This window comes from Melampsora larici-populina (genome assembly GCF_000204055.1).
Source record: "Melampsora larici-populina 98AG31 unplaced genomic scaffold MELLAscaffold_34, whole genome shotgun sequence".
Taxonomy (NCBI): domain Eukaryota; kingdom Fungi; phylum Basidiomycota; class Pucciniomycetes; order Pucciniales; family Melampsoraceae; genus Melampsora; species Melampsora laricis-populina.
In genome coordinates, this window is record NW_006768798.1 from 530,441 (window position 1) to 548,967 (window position 18,527).

An 18,527-nucleotide genomic window follows, 5' to 3' on the forward strand; every position below is an offset into this window, starting at 1 on the left:
GGCACCAACGCGTGATTAGATACAACCGAATTACAGAAGGAATTACGGGTGGATCATTATTAACTATTGGAAGTCAGTATTAGGAGGATTAGTAGAAGGAGTATTATAAGGGGATAATAAAGCAGCATTTGCACGCTCAGCATGATTAATAAATGGAATAAAGGTGGATACAGTTAAATTTTCATCCTCACCCTTTCTGGAAACATATTCAGCAATAGAATGGGCACGCAAAAGATGATAATGATTATTAGTAATGTTGGGTACTTCATATCCAGCTTCTTTAAACTGTCTTATAGTATCATCCAAGATCCTCCAAGAATGCCAATTTTGATAAGTAATATAGTCAAGTTTCCAAGCTAAGTTATGTTCATATAATTTTTCGAAAAAGGGGTCAGAAGTAGTAAAATTGGTTTCAATTGATGAAGTTATTGAAGGGTTTGGAGAATCAGGAGCTGAAGGTGTATTGTGTTGATTAATATTATAAGGATTTAAGAAATTGACTCTGATAGGTGTATTAGGCGTGTTTGGAGGTGGGAAATTATAAGCAGGAGAACCAGGTACAGGTGAAATATTGGTAGAAGGCGCTGCTGGATAGGCTAGAATTAAAAGAAAATTATAAAAGAAAGTATAAAAGGAATAAAATTAATTAATATAAATAAAAACATTGAAGATTATTATAGTAAAAGAAATGAAAGAAAAGACTCACAGCATATTATACCAAGGTTATGGCATCTTTGACACGCAGGATTTATTTGATATAAGCAGGAAGAATGGACCATGCGGCATTGAACACAAGGTGAAGCAACAGATGGAGGTGTAGTGATAACCATATTTATAATTAAGAAGGATATTTAAAGATTTGAGGAAAAATTCGAATTTATTGAGTAGATGATTTATTTTATTGATTGGTAAACTGGGGGCAGTTTGGGAAGAAGAGGAGGATGTGGTGATCTATTTATGATATTAAGCAAAAAAATTAATCATCTTTACTTTACCAGTTTATTAGCAAACTTCAATATAGCAGAGAATTCGAAATGATCAATTGAAGCTCTTAGAGGCTTATGTATACTTATTAGCTCATTATTATGTCATCTTATTTCAAAATTATTATTAAGATCAACATAGTTTACTTACAAAGTTATTACAAAAAGACAGAAAAAGAAAAGATAAGAAAAATTCGAAAATATAGGTGTAAAAGTTGGAAAATGGTTTTTAGCTTATTTATAATTAAGTTATGGGTTTTATAAGGTTAGAATATGAAAGAACAACAGTTTATTATACAGGAACAATCTTAATATTCAAGGTTGATAAGGGGAAACAGAGGTTATTAGCAGAAAGGTACTTTTTCGAAGTTGGTAAACAAGGGTTAGGCGTGTGGTTTACATATGTAATGGTGGTAGTGATGGAATTTAAGGTGGCCAAGAGGATTTTCGGGGATTTTTAAGGTTATAGAAGATGATGTCATTTTACATGAGCAAGGAAAAGGGAGTAGCAGCTGTGAAAAGTGAAGAAAATAGGTGAAAATCGTCGAAAATGGAGGTTTTCAGCTAATTACATATGTCAAATGACGTCAGAATAAGTTGGTAGATGGCTCATTCAACGCAGAAGAGTGGATTACATAATGTACAACCTTTGAATCATTAGTAACGGAGGTGTATGTAAAAAGTATAAGGGAAATAAGAAATTGGTGTGAATCTCGAATTTACAGTCACAAGACACATGTAACACCAAAAACCTTAACTTCACAAATCAATATCTTACTCATCACTCATCAGAAGTAGGTCTTATAGGTGTCAGAAATGATCAGTAACACGTGGGCTACAAGATGCACTTTAGTAATCAAAAATTGGAGCACATCTGAAAAAATTCGTAATCTCAAAAATTGGGTTTCAGCTAGTTTACAAGGAAAAAATCACCTGTATTCATCTTAAGAAGTGCTGTACATTACATCATTGCGTCATTGATCACTTTTGGCTGTGAAAATTACATCATACATTAGTAACAAGATCATTACATTGCGTCATTACATGGCTTTTAGGGTTATTTAGGCGGATTTGATTGGTTTTTGAGGCTGTTGACTGTTGTAAAGATTGTTACATGTGGATATAAGTACTCCTTGATGATTTTGGGATTGTAGCGCCCTTTTCTGCATCTTATACCTTTGTTGTAGTGTTATAAATCATCATTTATTTACTATATTTGTACTAAGATCACTTAAATCCGCCCCTTCAAAAGCAAGGAGAAATTTATTTACGTGTGTTAAAGACTACAAGTCTAATTGGGAATAATACTTACAACAGTATTGCTAGTAATAAACATAGTGTGTGACTTTTTTGCGCTTAAAATCTGGGAATAATACTTAACAACAGTATTGCTTTATTTCTCTGGTGCCTTTTATCCTTTTCTCTGTTATCACAAAGTGGTCAGCAAGTGCCCTTGTGCTGGTTTCTTTGAAGAAGGCAGTCTTTAGGCAACTTCTACTATATTACACGTAGTAGATTATCCCTTCTTAGGTGTTGTAAAGCTCTTGTTGAGCTTTAAATACTACAACGGTGGTGCGGCTGAGGAAATGGAATTTCAAGACGCGGTGGTGTGATTCATTGTAGTCATTAGTATGAATGCCTTGCATGGGTACGATGCGCTCCGAGAGCATGCAGTACTCGGCTTGAGATACCCATTGATCTTGGAAGTAGGTCACAAAGGTGGGGCAGATGACGGAGTAGTCGCGTTTAAAGGCCTGCCAACGATCTCGCCATCTGGAGGCATGGATGACTTCCATCGCTTCGAGGTGCATCCGTCGAGCTGGGCCTTCGGGAAGCTGGTGTTGCGAGTTAGTGATTGAGATTGATTGGAGGTGGAGGGGGCGACTTACCAGTTTAGATGCTTTGGCACGGATAGCTCTGGATACGTGAAATAAGCAGTAATAGTGCTTGGGTGGGTTGCGAAGCTCGGAGTAGGTATCTTGGATGCCCTTCTTATAGGCCTTGGCGCAATCAGTCATGAACGCTTTGGGTTGGAAAGCGAAATTCTCTTTCAGCCACGTAAAGAAACGAGTGATGGTCGGCCTGTTTTTGGTGGTCAGAACGTTGTAAAGTCTGCGTGTAGAAGATGGGGGTACTCACGCCATTTCGTCGGATGTGATGAACCATGCGACGGGGTTCCACTTCCAGTGACGGGATTTCGAATAACAAGAGTGATAAGAGTGAATACTAGTTTTTTCCAACCGGGGAGCTCGATAGGCTGGCAAATGTTATGCGTGGCGTCGAAGCAAACGACGTCGGCGCCGTGAAGCATCATTTGCTTACGTTGCCAGGGTGAAAAAAAGCCAACGTGAAAGCAATTGTGAGTGCGGCGTATATCTTTGTAGGTGTGCCATCCCCGTTCTTGGAGTCGATGAATCCAAGCTTCCACCGATGCAAGAGGACAATCATGAAGCATCGTGATCTTCTTCGCCTGTTTGCGAATTCGGTTGGCAACAGTCTGGTATTTAAGGTTGAAGGCTTCGGGTACGGCGTTGAGGGCTCCATTCTCTTCCTGGTAAGCGTGAATTGGTTAGAATAGGTAGAGTGAGACCAGTAAAGCATCAAGTTTGCTTACGGGAAATAAATCTGGGACACGATTGAGGAGTTTGATGGTAGCCCAGGGTAAGCCGCTGACGACTTTGTCGGTGAGCCAGGTGTCAACGACGTCTGGTAATCTTTTATTTCGCATGTCTTCCAAGGAGAATGGATTGTGATTCTTGTGAATCCAATACCATTCGAACTCAAGGTACCCGTCGAGTGTCTTGCGAATGTAAAACTTAGCAGGACAACCTACTCGGTTGCTACCAGACGATCGGCGAGTAGCGTCGGTCTTCGTGACTTTGGTCTGTTTCGAGGGGTGACCGGAGGAGGAGCATAAGTATGTGCGAGTCCACTCGTGGCGACGTTTGGGCCCGGGTTTAGAATGATGGGGGCCGTGAAGAGCTTCGAGTGTTCCGGTGGGAGTGTGGTTAAAGCCATTTGGGAGTTCGCCTTGGTAAACCCAGGGGGAGGAGGATGTCATGGCGAAAACGACGTGTTCATTGATGCCCGCCTGACGCGGTAAGGTACATCTGAAGACATGCTTTGGAAAGGAAGGTGGGGTCCTAGTGGTGTCTCAAACAAATCGGTTGGACGACGGGTTGAAGTTGTAGCCAGCGGTAGGGGGAGCGAGGGCTACCAAAGGAAATGGTAGCCAATCGTGGACGTTGGCTATGAGGGGGAAATCCTTGCGCGTGGTGCGCTCCTTCTTTTCGGGTTCGTCGAAAGGCGGCGGGTTGTCCATTGGAAAGCGGTAGTCACCGTGAGGGTGAGACGCTTCCGTTTGGCGCGGTTTCGAGGAATGGTAGGAGGACATGCCCTGCGAAGTTCCAAAGAAGGTAAAGTTGAATACCTGAAGTTGATATCGTAGTGTACGCAAAGTGCTGTGAGGGACCTTGCGACATGCGGTTCTGCGGTCACCAGCAATTTCGCCTCCTAGCCGGACAAGCTGTCTGCCGATGGGTTCCAACTCAACAATGTGTGCGTTGAAATCTTTTGGGTATGTCAGGATATGCGAGCGTACGCGGCATATGGTGTCGTGGGCACCTTTTCCATTTAATTTGTGCGCTTCCGCGCGGTAATGGACATTTTACGCTTCACGGTGCGTGGATCCAGCGTGGAATTGCGCTCACACCGTTTTCACTGTTCGTCACCATTTTCCAGGCTCCAATTCAACAAACAAGGGAGGACGCTTTCCTTGTAGCGATGCTTGGACCAGCTCCACTTCGTGGGCCGGGCTGCATGGTGATCCGTTGTGATCACATATCGCTGACCGGCGAGAAGACGTTCGTGACCCTTTGCAGCAGATCACGGCAGACGGGCTTGTATTATCGCCCAGGAATTGAGCGTGATGATGCGGAGGATTTCCCTTCGGCAAAACGAAGAATGTTAACTTAAAATTATGTGGATCCTGCCTCGCGGATCCAACACCGGCAAGTCTCTTTTCAGACTTCGCACCAACACACTGTGCCCCGATTGGCGCATCTTTCCGCCACTGCCAAGCCTGACTCGAGGGACCTTCGGTCCCCGGGTAATACGGTTTCGACACCCGGTGAATCCAGACTCAATTCGTGGGATTTGCGCAAAGTGAAACAGAAGTCGAATTTGGAATTTCAAAAACCGAAGTCGAAAATCAAATGCTCATCTCTGTGTGGGAGTACAGAGATTCCCAATAGTTCTGGCAGATCACGCTGGTAGAATAATTTCAGGCACTTTACAGGTGCCGTCGTTCCTTTGGGCACCTGTGACATTCAAAACGCTCCACTCTCTCGGCAAACACCACAATGTGTGCATGCATACAGTCGGGGGCCGCCTGCGTTCTGGAAATGAGAACGTGCCTTAGAAAAGCTTGTCCTCAAGGCTTCATGGTTACCTTGACCAATGACAATTCATCGTTCTCAACTTTACACACTTTTGATCAGATTCAAGTTTTTGCTTTCACATCCTCCAATCATCATCGCTTCTATCAAAACAGGCTGTCGGAAGCCTACGATAAGCAGAATTATCTTACAGAGACTGCTACGAATTGATCGTGAGAAGATGTAGAACGTCAGGATTGATTAGTTGTTCTCGCTCATTGAGGTGATTTGAGATTTCGATTCAAGCAGGTGGTTTGTCTGGGAGTGGAGGGAAACTATCACATTCTCTCTCAAAAGTTTTGTGTTAATTGGATGGGAATCATCTTACACGCAGGGCACATTAAAAACCTGGTAAGCGTCCACAGAGTGGGTGACGCGAGTTGGGCAGGTCAGCTTGAGAAACTGTACAGCACCTATCAAAAGATGCTCAGCGGTCAGCTTTTCGTATCATTTGGCGACATGTTATGGTTCGCTGTCATGGTTCGCTCGTAATGATCTGACCATTGATCACCGTAGATGCAATCATACGGATCAAGCTAGTGATAGAAGTAAGCCGATGAATGATTGACTTACATAAATACCCAACCACGTATTGGCTGACCTGACAATTCAAACTTTCACTACGGTACCCAATAAGCCCTATAGGTTGGAGCGTATCGTAACGATCTGTTGAAATGGTATCGTAGGACGTCTGATCAGGAATGGACCAGCTCCTCTCTTTGAGAAATTCATCACCGCTGGCTCTGTTGACCGAAATTGAGGGTGCGGGTTGAAGAGATAAAGCAGTCACTTTTTCGCTTTCGCTGTAGATTGCCTTGTGATCGTTATCCCACTAGTGCTGCCACATCTTCACTCACCGCATCCAAAAAACACTAAAATGATACTCAACTCGTTATTTACCGTCTCTTGCGCTTTGGGCGTCTTGTGTTCTGTTAAAACAGATACTGCTTCTTTGCGAGCCAAGTTCTCCAAGTTAGGAATCGACGCTGTCTTTCCAGGAGATTTGTCTTACGAAAAACTCGCTACACCATTCAACAAACGTCTGACTTATATCCCAGCTGCCATCGTCTACCCCAATAGCACTGAAGCTGTCTCAGAGTCTGTTAAAGTAGCTGTCGATGAAAAGCTTTCCGGTGAGCTCGTACCATGTCGGATGCTCAGGAATTCCTTCAACGTCACCCGAACTAACGTCTCGCTTTCTTCATGCAGTCTCACCTCGCTCCGGCGGACATTCATACGGCTCTTATGGCTTAGGAGGGGCCAATGGCGCCTTAGTTGTCGATCTTTCGCGGCTCAAGACAGTCTCCGTCGATCAGTCTTCAGGACAAGCTGTTATTGGAAGCGGAAACAGACTAGGTGATTTGGCTATAGGGTTGCATTCTCAAGGCGGGAGGGCGATACCGCACGGTGAGTGTGGGTACATTGGTATTGGGGGCCACGCGGCATTTGGGGGGTAAGTCAACCGTTAACCAAAAAGCAAGTGAAGTACGTCGTGAGCTGACTCTTTGTCCTCGCCTTGCTTGATTTCCAGCTTCGGTCTCACGAGTCGGATGTGGGGCTTGACCTTGGACAACATTATCAGCCAAGAGGTGGTACTTGCAAACGGTACGATTGTTGAGGCATCACAGAAAAGCAATCCGGACTTATATTGGGTAAGGCGAACCAGGCTTTTTGCGCTCCTCATGACCATCTCACTCGCCGTTAGAACATCAATACTCAGAACGTTTGTCCCGTTGATAGGCTCTGAGAGGTGCAGGAGCCTCGTATGGTATCATGACATCAATGAAGTTTCAAACCCATTCAGCTCCCAGTGAACCTATCAATTTTGAAATCCAATGGGATTTTGACCATAATGACTTTGCAAACGCGCTAATGAATTTTCAAGTATTTTGTCGGTCCAATTTACCCGCCGAACTTGGAGTGGAAGCCAATCTGGGACAAGGGAGCCAACCTGGACGCCTGAATTTTGCCTTATCTGGGGCCTGGTACGGTGATAGCTCCAAGTTCCCAGCCGTCATCCAGCAGTTTTTGGATGAAATGGTAAGTTCCGATCACCACATGAACAGTTGGTTTTAATATCAATAACGCGTGTACCCTTGGATAAATTTAGCCAGTACCGAGCAAGAGGATCGTAAAGAAAACTGATTGGCTTACCAGCTTGCAAGGTTTAGCTGGTTTCCAAGCGTCTCCGACTTCGGGTAAGCCTGCTTGTATGTTCAGCAGAGCTCAGAGCGACTCGATGATGGATCTGTCATTGACTTTTCTTCCCGTACACGGACGTGAACTTATCAGCGGAGCATGATACCTTCTATGCGAAGTCTTTGACCACCCCACAATCGGTACCCATGTCGAAATCTTCCATTCAAGCTTTCTCCAAATATCTCTCGTCAGAAGGATGGAAAACAGACACGGTATTCAATAGATTTTTGTAGATTAATTCTCCTTTGTTTTGCTGATCCACGATTATCCGCACCATAAAGAATTGGTTTGTCCAGTTCAAGCTCTACGGTGGTCAGAATTCCGCCGTCACTTCCGTTGCAAAGGATGCAACGGCTTTTGCTCAGCGGTCCATTCTATGGACCATCCAAGTTAGCCACCTACTCACCTTCTTCGTGTTCTGCTGGCCTCCCTGACTATTCCAATTTTCTTGCGCCTAGTTCTACGCCTCATCCAGCAACTTTGCACCACCATTCCCAGATGCAGGATTCAAATTCTTAGACCAAATGGTTTCAAGTATTTTGAAGAATAATCCTTCTGGATGGAGATACGGGTCAGCACTCTCTTACGACGAGTGCTGCATGCTTGAAGGGAACACGCGACTGAAATCATCGCATCTTTGATTCTTTAGCTCCTATGCTAACTACGTCGATGATCGCTTATCTTCGGCTGAGTGGAAAACTCTTTATTACAATACACAGTTGAGTATTGATCATTGCATTTTGGTGTCCTCAGTTTCTGAGATGTCAAAATTATTGTCCTAGCTATCAACGCTTGGCGCAAATCAAGTCCGATTATGACACTCAAAATGTGTTTGCGTATCCTCAGAGCATAAAAAAGTAAGCTTTACACATCTGTATATCTGAGTTTGATTGATACCCTTGGACTGATCGATCTGTGGAATTTCTTTCAGGACCAGCGCAACTGGCACAAATGAAAAATTTGAGGCTTTCGATAAAGGCGAGAACTTTTCTCCAGTGAAAAGCAATGGCAGTTCCATCCGAACCAGCACTTCACAAGAGTTGCTATTCCCCTTCTTTTATGCCATGCCTGCTGATGGCTCTCAGTCTCTATCATAGCCAATGATTTTTCATATTCCTTTCTCAATATGTATGCATTCTTACTCTGATTGATCTGCTATTCATTGTGACTACACTGAATATTTGTGTCATTTGAACCCTTGCCAATATTTTTTATCTTAATCCAAGCGACACAGACTGTCCTCCCTAAAAGACATGCTTGTAATCAAAAAAAACAAATATCTATACTGATACCGCACTTGGTGAGTAAACATAATGATCGCTTGACCTTGAGATCAGATTCTGCCCTGGATGATACAGCCCCATGGTCATTCTTGGGAACCAGAAGAGATGGGTAAAGCACGAGTATAAATCCGTTCATTTGATGCCAATTGATGTGAAAGTGTAATACTGTTATCCTGGGTACGGAGAAAACAGAGCGAGTTTGGTTTTTTTCCAACTGAGAATTCAATATTACCAGGCTTAATTTGGTGACACAAAGATACCAAATCAGTAAGAAAGTCGTGAAAAAAGGTGGCAAAGTCTATCTGAAGTCATTATGTGGTCAGCATTCAGTATTGTGCGATCCATACTTCTGCTATCTCATTTTGACACGCATGTCTCACTGTCATCTCAATATGATAACTGTATGAGCTCATCTAAAGGATCAGTAGCTAGAGTATGTGCTTGTTAAACCCAACGTTCCAAGCGATAAGCCAGGATAAGCCTCTCGTTTCAAATCCAAGTTTGAAAAGTTTTTACGCATGCCATACATACTTGTATTTACATTTACATAATGATAAAATTATAGAGTGAATCGTGGAAGATATGGAACGTCTGACTAGGTACATGTTGAAAATTTTGATGCGTTGGATTAAAAATGATCTTTCGATTTTGATCAATTCTTAAGAAACAAAAATGTAGATACAAAGCATCAATATGGATAAATTTCGGATCTCGGAGATCAAAATATTAATAAAACTCACCAAACGCGTTGAAGTTTATACTTTAGCCATTCGATTTGCAAGTCTTCTTTTCGCAAAGCAACAAACATTGTTGCATAGATAGGTTCGTCTTTGAATAAATCTAATGCTTTGAACAATAATCCGGTATCTAAACTCTTCATTTTTTGTAATACGTCAACAGCCATTACCAAGTAATCTAAAGATGCTACCCTACTTTCTGATAGAGCTGCAGTAAGATCAACAGGCAGTTCATCAAGGAATCTATCATGCATAGATTCCATGGAATCGATAAAGAGTTCAGCACTCGACTCGCGAGGCTTCTTCTTTGCTGACTCTGATGATCTTATAGTTGAGACAGTTGAACTCGATCTTCCTGGGACATCTTCATTTGAAGCTGATTTATCTTTGACGAATTTTCTTTTATTTATCAACTTACTGCTTGAGATTGGAAGCTTCGCCATTGTGCTCGTCCTCGTCGAAGAAGCATGAGCTGAGTCTGATTCGAGCTTTGCATGTCGTAATTCCGGATCACGTTCATCTGATGACTGACTATGCGATTCTTCACTTGCTGACCTTTCCAACTGGTCGATATCGGTGGTCTCGTGGCGATCCGATTGAGGAAAGGTATTGAACTCGTCACGATTCTTTACCACTCCTCGATCAACGACGGCTCCAACAGCATCGTAGAGCGGGAATTGCCCCCTTCGGAACCATCCCAGACGTTTGTTGGTGGCGTTCTAGAATTCAAACCAAGTCAAGAAGTAATATCAAGAAACAATGTGTAAAAGTTCGACTTACCGGGATACTGGCCATTTCATCCCATCGTTCCGTTGAAAGCTCGATCATACTCGATTCCTCATTCCAACGGCCACCGATTTCCTTCTGCAATTGCTTTGCATCCTTGTATCTTCTAGACAACTTGACAAAGACAAACACAAACAGATGATGAAAATGAGACATCAGTGAGGAAGAAATCCGATGAACGAAAGAAAACTTACCAATTTCCAGTGTGAGTTACACATATCACCGGTTTTGACTTTACTCGAGCCTTCAGATCCCTTCAAAGCGTTTGCAATAGACCTCCAGATAGCTCTAACAAATCCATTGTGACAATCGATATTACTCTGAGAGATGTCAAGCATCTTAACCATAGTTTCCTCTTGGTCCTCTGTCCATTCGCATTTGGCTGGACATGCTGAGCGGATATCTTGATTTTGTTGTAAGTTCATTGTCGTATGAGATGATCGACGATATGGGTAGTGATATGATCGAAGTTGCCAGCAGTGACCGATCTGAACAGTTTGTATATGAGATTATGATGGATTTGACCGAGTATGTGAATTCTGAGTCAGCTGATCAGAGATTTTCAGGGCAAGTCAAAAACTTACCTGGCATTTTGAAGTCCAGAATTCGAAGTAAAGTTTTCTGATGATCTTTAAGATTTCCAAACTGATTGTCACAGTCAAATCCAGTCAAGAAGGACCAAGACGCACCGAGCCCAGATTCTCGCGCCTTAGCAGCAGATCTTCCGCTTTAAGAGTACTTTTTGACTTTGAGATCGGAGAGCATCGGCGTAATTTAATTGGATATCACCTCACAAAGTTCTTGCCAACAAGCAAAGTTAACACGAAGTCACAAGTGCGATTGAAATCGCTCTCAAACGGGCGAAATGCTGAATATTAATCAGGGATGATATCAAGTGGTAAGGAGAGTTGCAGGTCTAGAAATCCACCTTTGTGTCCCCTTACTACGCAATGAGAGGTCTCCGGAGTCCGGACTGAAGTGTTGAGAACTATCATATATCTGTCATGGACAATGGATGATGTCGTGCCTCACTAAACTTATGTGAGGCACGACAAGAAGGAAATAGACAATTCGCTGATCGGATTGCTATGTATGGCGTCTCATATCGATAAATAACCCAATTTTGAGACGCGTCGAATGTGATCAAAATTTAAAACCGAGTCATTGCAGTGTAATAGAAAGCCGGGAAACGAGGGTGGAATATTGGGTTTTCCGTTCGTTGGCGATCACGGCCCAAGCGGGAATCATATCACGCTTTTTCTCAAAACGTTTTGAGTTCGTTAAGCAAATGATGGGTTTCAGCCTCTGACCGAGAGCACGTTGGAAGACCGGAAAGCGCCTGGGTAAGAGGAGCTGGAGCTTCCAGCTGAACTTCCAGCTCCCAGACGGTCAAGCTTTGCTCATCATATTGTACAGCAGTCCCGCTCACCTTCATAAGACGCTCAGTGGTCATCTCGTGATTTCATTTGGCGGCCGGTGATCAAGTAAGGTTGGAATGATGTGTCGAATAATCATCGTGGGATCTCACAGCATATGGTCATTGATATCAAGCCAGATGTGAATTGAGCGGATGAAGTGTCGTGATCGAAAACCGCCCAGCGGCCCACTTGCTCAAACATTAAACATTGTTGGGAGGTCCTTGATCAGGACTGACACTGCTTGCTCATGGCTTTAGAAATCCATCACATACAGCTTGCGCTCTTGGCTGAAAGAATGGTGCATTTCAGGGATATAAAGCAGTCGCCCTTTCACCTCTTCCATGATATCATCCTAAAGCCGTTGTTCTGATTCCACATCATCAAGTTACTTCCTTCAATATCTTCTTCTGAATATCAAACCCTTTGAAACTATGCTCAACTCTTTGTTTATCGTCTCGTGCGCTCTGAACTTTTTGTATTCTACCAGAGCAGATACTGCTTCTTTGCGAGCCAAGTTCTCCAAGTTAGGAATCGACGCTGTCTTTCCAGGAGATTCAACTTATAACAAATTTGCTACACCTTATAACAAACGTCTGACTTATATTCCAGCTGCGATCGTCTTCCCGAACAGTACTAAAGCTGTCTCGGATTCAGTCAAAGTAGCTGTTGGAGAAAAGCTTCCAGGTGAGCTCATAATGTGATAAATGCTTAAAAACCGCTCCGTCTCGACTCAAAGGTTTCCCTTGCTCGCGTCTTGTAGTATCACCTCGCTCAGGTGGACATTCGTACGCCGCCTATGGTTTGGGTGGAACTAATGGCGCCTTAGTTGTCGATCTCTCCCGACTCAAGACCGTATCTGTCGATCAATCAACTGGTCAAGCTGTTATCGGAACTGGAAACAGATTAGGTGATGTTGCTATCGGATTGAATTCTCAAGGTGGGCGCGCACTTCCTCATGGGACGTGTCCGTATGTCGGTCTTGGAGGTCATGCGTCATTTGGAGGGTGAGTGGCCTGACAAAGAAAGTGAAAATGTAATATCCTCGAGCTGACTCTTTGCCCTCGCGTTGCTTGATTTCCAGCTATGGTTTCACGAGTCGGATGTGGGGCTTGACTTTGGACAATATCGTCAGTCAGGAGGTGGTACTCGCAAACGGTACAATTGTTCAGGCATCGCAAAACAGCAATCCAGATCTCTATTGGGTAAGTCGAATGCGGCTTTTCATGTTCCTTAATTCACTCAGTCTCACCGTTAGAAAACCAATGCTCAAATTTTTGTCCCATCGATAGGCTCTGAGAGGCGCAGGAGCCTCGTACGGTATCATGACATCAATGAAATTTCAAACTCATGCCGCTCCAAGTCAACCTACCAACTTTGACATTGAATGGGATTTTGATCAAAATGGCTTTGCAAACGCGCTAATTAAATTTCAAGTCTTTTGTCGGTCTAACGTACCAACTGAACTTGGAGTGGACGCCACTTTGGGACAAGGGAGCGAATCTGGACGCCTGAACTTTGCCCTGGTTGGAGCCTGGTATGGCGACAGCTCAAAGTTTCCGGCAGTCATTCAACCTTTTTTGGATACAATGGTAAGCTTATAGCCTGTATGAACATTCAGTCCTCTATTAACGCATATACCTTTGAAACCTTCAGCCAGCGCCGAGCCAGAGGAGCGTAAAGAAGAGCGACTGGCTCACCAGCTTGCAAGGTTTGGCTGACTCGCAAGCGCTTTCAACTTCGGGTAAGCCTTTTCTTCAACACCGCTTACTTAACTTCCGATTTGACGCCGTTTTTTCTTCCCCTACACAGGCGTGGACTTATCAGCAGAGCATGATACCTTCTATGCCAAGTCTTTGACAACTCCACAGTCGACACCAATGTCTAATTCTTCTATCAAAGCTTTCTCAAAGTATCTCTCGTCGGAAGGATGGAAAACAGATACGGTATTTACTAGATTTCTGTGTATGATTTCTCCTTAGTTTTGCTGATCAAGAATCATTTGCACTATGAAGAATTGGTTTGTCCAGTTTGAGCTCTATGGTGGTCAGAATTCAGCTATCTCTGCCGTAGCAAAGGATGCGACGGCATTTGCTCAACGTTCCATCTTGTGGACTATTCAAGTGAGCAATTTAGGAACTCATTCTAAATTGTTAACCGTCTAAATATCATCTTATTTTTGGTGCCTAGTTTTACACCTCATCTAGCAACTATGCGCCACCTTTCCCCAGTGCAGGATTGACATTCCTAGATCAAATGGTTTCGAGCATTGTAAACAACAATCCTTCTGGATGGGGTTACGGGTCAGCATTCTATTGCTACGGAAGCTGCATTCTTCAAAGAGAGTGAAACTTAGGTTTTCACCCATATCCCTGATTCTTTAGTGCCTATGCCAATTATGTCGACGATCGCTTAACTTCCGCTCAGTGGAAGAATCTCTACTACAACACACAGTTGAGTATTGAACGCTTCCGTGTTTTTAACCACACTTTCTGACATCTTGTAATTGTTGATATAGTTATCAACGATTGACGCAAATCAAGTCTGCCTACGACCCTCAAAACGTCTTCGCATATCCTCAAAGTATAACTGAGTAGGTTTTATGTTTTTTGATTATCTGAACTGTCTTGATCATTTAGCATTGATTTTATCCTCACATTTCAAAACTTCATTTAGGGCAAGCTCAACACGAAGAAACAAACGTTGGGTTTAAGATGAAGAGATAGATTTCTCTCATGTAACATAAAAATTTCATAGCATTTTCAAAGTCTTTGTTCGACTAGAAGCTTTTTTCTCATGTTCTCCATCACATCTGTAGTAGTTTCTCTCTATATTGGTTGCATTTTTTCTATTTTTTTCCACTTCTATATTTATTTTCCCTCTGATTTTGTTGTTGGAAGGAATATTTAATTCCGTTCCTGTGTTCTTCTAAATTATTTTTTTTCTCATTTAAAAAGACGTGTAATTTTAAAGACAATGATCAGACTTCGGGCTTAAGCATGGACTGATGTACGATTTTCGGGAAGCACATTACCTGATAATGATAATGATCAGACTTCATCTAAGGAATGGAATGATATATTATCGAAGAGAACCACAATATAAGGGATCACAGATTATGAGAAACAAAGTTATTGAGTCCAATTTGATCAGAGAACTAAATATACAGGATTTCTTCTGCTGAGTGCGATCAACATCGAAACATCTCATCTTTTCTATCAGATCTTTGATCATTTCCATGCTTCACATTTCTAAAGATTTCCTGCTCACAAAGAATTACAGGCCTCATTGTTCTTTTGAAAAAAAATTACCTGTTGCGACCTACTCTATCTGTCTGCTTTGAACCATGAGATCGTCTCGCCGTATAACCCAGGAGTAAAGGTGAAGCAGGGATTACATATGTATCATACATACCGACAGAGTTTCGAAGAACTTCAATATCAGTCTTTTGTTGATTAATTTGGGCCATTAATAGCCGTTATCCCGGTAAATCTCTCTGGAAACCCAGAAAGCGTCCAGCATACATAGTCACCAGAGCTGGAGAGCTCAGATTCTGATAGGGTCAGATGGTCAAACTTTACTCATCATATGTACAGCAGCCCCGCTCACCTTCACGATGAAGCCAAGACCATCTCCTTTGGCAGCCAGTGATCACCGTAAGGTCGCGGTAATGTGTAAAGTATCAAAAGCATAAACTGCCCAAACGACCTACCCTGTTAGCTGGAGAAGTGGTGCAAATCAGGCATACAAGGCCCTGGCCGTCGCCTTTTCACTTCTTGTGAGAAATCATTGTTGTAATCCCACCTCCTGAACTCACAACTTCCAAGACTTGACTTGTGGGATTCAACACTCCAAGATTATGCTTCACTCTTTGTTTACCGTCTCTTGCGCTTTGGGTGTCCTGTGCTCTGTTAGAGCAGACACTGCTTCTTTGCGAACAAAATTCTCCAAGTTAGGAATAGACGCTGTCTTTCCAGGAGATCCATCTTATAAAAAATTTGCTACACCTTTCAACAAACGCCTGACATATATGCCGGCTGCCGTTGTCTTCCCTAATAACACAAAAGCTGTGTCCGATTCCGTCAAAGCAGCTGTTGAAGCAAGAATTCCAGGTGAGCTCATATTGTGATGGATGTCTATGAACCAAAATTTCGGAGCTTAAATGGTTTTTTTGTTTGTTTCTCATAGTCTCGCCTCGCTCCGGTGGACATTCGTACGCTGCATATGGCTTGGGAGGGACTAATGGAGCCTTAGTTGTCGATCTCTCGCGAATTAATAAGGTCTCTGTCAATCAGTCAACAGGTCAAGCTGTTATTGGAACTGGAAATCGATTAGGTGATGTGGCTATCAGATTGCATTCTCAAGGTGGCCGCGCAATTCCCCATGGTACATGTCCGTACGTCGGTATTGGGGGCCACGCGGCATTCGGGGGGTAAGTCGACCGGTAAGCAAAGAGACCATGAAGCACATCGTGGCCTGACTATGTGTGCTTGCGTTCCTTGACTTTCAGTTTTGGTCCCACAAGTCGGATGTGGGGTTTGACTTCGGACAATATCATCAGCCAAGAAGTGGTGCTCGCAAACGGTACAATCGTTCAAGCATCGAAAAATGCCAATTCAGACCTCTTCTGGGTAAGTGACACGAGGCTCTACATCCTTCATCCGCCCCATCTGGATGATGATTGCTCAGACAGTGTGACACGCTGATAGGCCTTGAGAGGTGCAGGAGCCTCGTACGGTGTCGTGACATCAATGAAGTTTCAAACCTATGCCGCCCCTAGCCAACCTACCAAGTTTGACATCCAATGGGATTTCGATCCAAATGGCTTTGCAAACGCGTTAATCAAATTTCAAACCTTTTGTCGGTCTAACCTACCCGCTGAACTTGGAGTGGAGGCCGATTTAGGACGAGGGACCCAGTCTGGACGTTTGAATTTCGCTCTGTATGGGGTCTGGTATGGTGATAGCTCAAAGTTCCCGGCTGTCATTCAGCCCTTTTTGAATGTGATGGTAAGCTCACAACAACACAGGAGCATCTAGTTTTCCTACTGACACATGTACCCTTGAGAACGTTTAGCCAGCACCAAGCAAGAGGACTGTAAAGAAGAGCAATTGGCTTACCATCTTGCAAGGTCTAGCTGGTTCGCAAGCACTTTCAACTTCGGGTAAGCCTTTGCACAACTTAGAGTGACACATTGGATTTGATGAATTTGACGCTTTTCTTCCCCTACACAGGCGTGGACTTATCAGCGGAGCATGACACTTTCTATGCCAAGTCTTTGACAACTCCACAATCAGCCCCCATGTCAAATTCTTCTATCCAAGCTTTCTCGAAATACCTCTCGTCGGAAGGATGGAAAACAGATACAGTATGCAACGGTTTCTTCATATGACACATGCTTCTGTTTGCTAATCACAGCGCTCTACACTATAAAGAAATGGTTGGTCCAATTCATCCTTTACGGCGGTCAGAACTCTGCTATCACCGCCGTAGCAAAGTATGCGACGGCGTTTGCACAACGTTCCATATTGTGGACTATTCAAGTAAGCCATCTACCACTGTAAGGACTCATAAGACTTTGGCTGCCTGAAGATTTTAACAATGTTTCATGCGGCTATGTAGTTCTACGCCTCATCCAGAAACTACGCGCCACCGTTCCCAAGTGCAGGATTAACCTTCCTAGATCAAATGGTATCAAAAATTGTTAACAGCAACCCTTCTGGATGGGCATACGGGTCAGCAATCAGAATTTACCTCAGGGCTACATCCTCCAAGGAAACATGGAACTGAAATACTCACCCCTATATTTGACTCTTTAGCGCCTATGCCAATTACGTTGATGATCGGTTGTCTGCAACTCAGTGGAAGAATCTCTATTACAACACACAGTTGAGTATGAAGCATCTGCATGTGTTTGAACAAATTTTCTAAAGGTATTGTAATTATTGATATAGTTATCAGCGATTGACAAAAATCAAGTCTGCTTACGACCCTCAAAATGTGTTTGCGTATCCTCAAAGTATAACCAAGTAAGCTGGTGGATGTTTGTTTATTTGACCACCCTTGATTTGACTAAATCCACACTTCTCATAAATTCATTCAGAGCCAGCTCAATTCAAAGAAATAACAAGCGTTGGGTTTAACCTGAGGGAAGGGACTTCTTCCAAGTATAAAATTTTGTAGCATTTTCAAAGCCCTTGTTTGACTAGTAGCATTTTTCTCTTGGTCTGTATTGTACCCGTGCTGGTTTCTCTGTAGAGTAGCATCTTTTCCCTTCTATATATCTGTATACTGTAGGTTTGATGCTGAAAAACTTTCAGTATCAGTACTGCATGATGCAGTACTTTTGTTGTTTGCAAATATGTCTGATTTTGAGTGCATATAAGACGCACAAAATTCCTTCTTATGTAACATACATGTTCTATCAATGTTTATTCCCCAGTAGGGTATTTCACTTATATGTTGTCAAAAACAACAAATTTCAAGCTGAGAAAAATACACAAGAGAAAGCATGGAAGGGCAAACATGCCAAAGAGAAGCCAAACAAGGTGATATGAAAATCAGATAAAAATATAAGTGACTTAGCAACTACTAAACCAATTATACTATAGGGGGTCCACATCATTCATTCAAAATCCATAATTATTTGTCTATCAAATCTGTGATCGCCCTATAATAAATCACAAAC

The 18,527-nt window shown here is 42.9% G+C and overlaps 5 protein-coding genes across 5 annotated transcripts; 3 read left to right on the forward strand and 2 right to left on the reverse strand.

Moving 5' to 3' along the window:
- Positions 1-6,296: 6,296 nt before the first annotated feature.
- MELLADRAFT_90008 (uncharacterized protein) lies at positions 6,297-8,715 on the forward strand (the record flags this gene model as incomplete). Its single annotated transcript, XM_007412995.1, has 11 exons — positions 6,297-6,552; positions 6,629-6,872; positions 6,951-7,071; positions 7,160-7,459; positions 7,530-7,617; positions 7,712-7,830; positions 7,900-8,007; positions 8,077-8,189; positions 8,268-8,336; positions 8,380-8,475; positions 8,550-8,715. The coding sequence occupies 11 exons, from the start codon at positions 6,297-6,299 to the stop codon at positions 8,713-8,715; spliced, it is 1,680 nt and encodes a 559-aa protein (XP_007413057.1).
- Positions 8,716-9,344: 629 nt separating this feature from the next.
- MELLADRAFT_72538 (uncharacterized protein) lies at positions 9,345-11,490 on the reverse strand (the record flags this gene model as incomplete). The annotated part of the gene is made up of 5 exons (XM_007413068.1): positions 9,345-9,559; positions 9,642-10,357; positions 10,419-10,538; positions 10,619-10,912; positions 11,009-11,490. Coding segments are annotated over 4 exons (1,068 nt in total).
- Positions 11,491-12,106: 616 nt separating this feature from the next.
- MELLADRAFT_49465 (uncharacterized protein) lies at positions 12,107-14,906 on the forward strand (the record flags this gene model as incomplete). The annotated part of the gene is made up of 11 exons (XM_007412996.1): positions 12,107-12,526; positions 12,603-12,846; positions 12,924-13,044; positions 13,132-13,431; positions 13,496-13,583; positions 13,652-13,785; positions 13,855-13,962; positions 14,030-14,142; positions 14,224-14,292; positions 14,358-14,432; positions 14,516-14,906. The coding sequence occupies 11 exons, from the start codon at positions 12,274-12,276 to the stop codon at positions 14,550-14,552; spliced, it is 1,542 nt and encodes a 513-aa protein (XP_007413058.1).
- A 123-nt stretch (positions 14,907-15,029) lies between these two features.
- MELLADRAFT_90011 (uncharacterized protein) lies at positions 15,030-15,308 on the reverse strand (the record flags this gene model as incomplete). The annotated part of the gene is made up of 2 exons (XM_007413067.1): positions 15,030-15,090; positions 15,151-15,308. The coding sequence occupies 2 exons, from the start codon at positions 15,306-15,308 to the stop codon at positions 15,030-15,032; spliced, it is 219 nt and encodes a 72-aa protein (XP_007413129.1).
- Positions 15,309-15,698: 390 nt separating this feature from the next.
- MELLADRAFT_37894 (uncharacterized protein) lies at positions 15,699-17,872 on the forward strand (the record flags this gene model as incomplete). The annotated part of the gene is made up of 9 exons (XM_007412997.1): positions 15,699-15,951; positions 16,028-16,271; positions 16,350-16,470; positions 16,549-16,848; positions 17,025-17,207; positions 17,275-17,382; positions 17,462-17,574; positions 17,659-17,727; positions 17,794-17,872. 9 exons carry the CDS (start codon positions 15,699-15,701, stop codon positions 17,870-17,872), a joined length of 1,470 nt encoding a protein of 489 aa, XP_007413059.1.
- Positions 17,873-18,527: the final 655 nt, after the last annotated feature.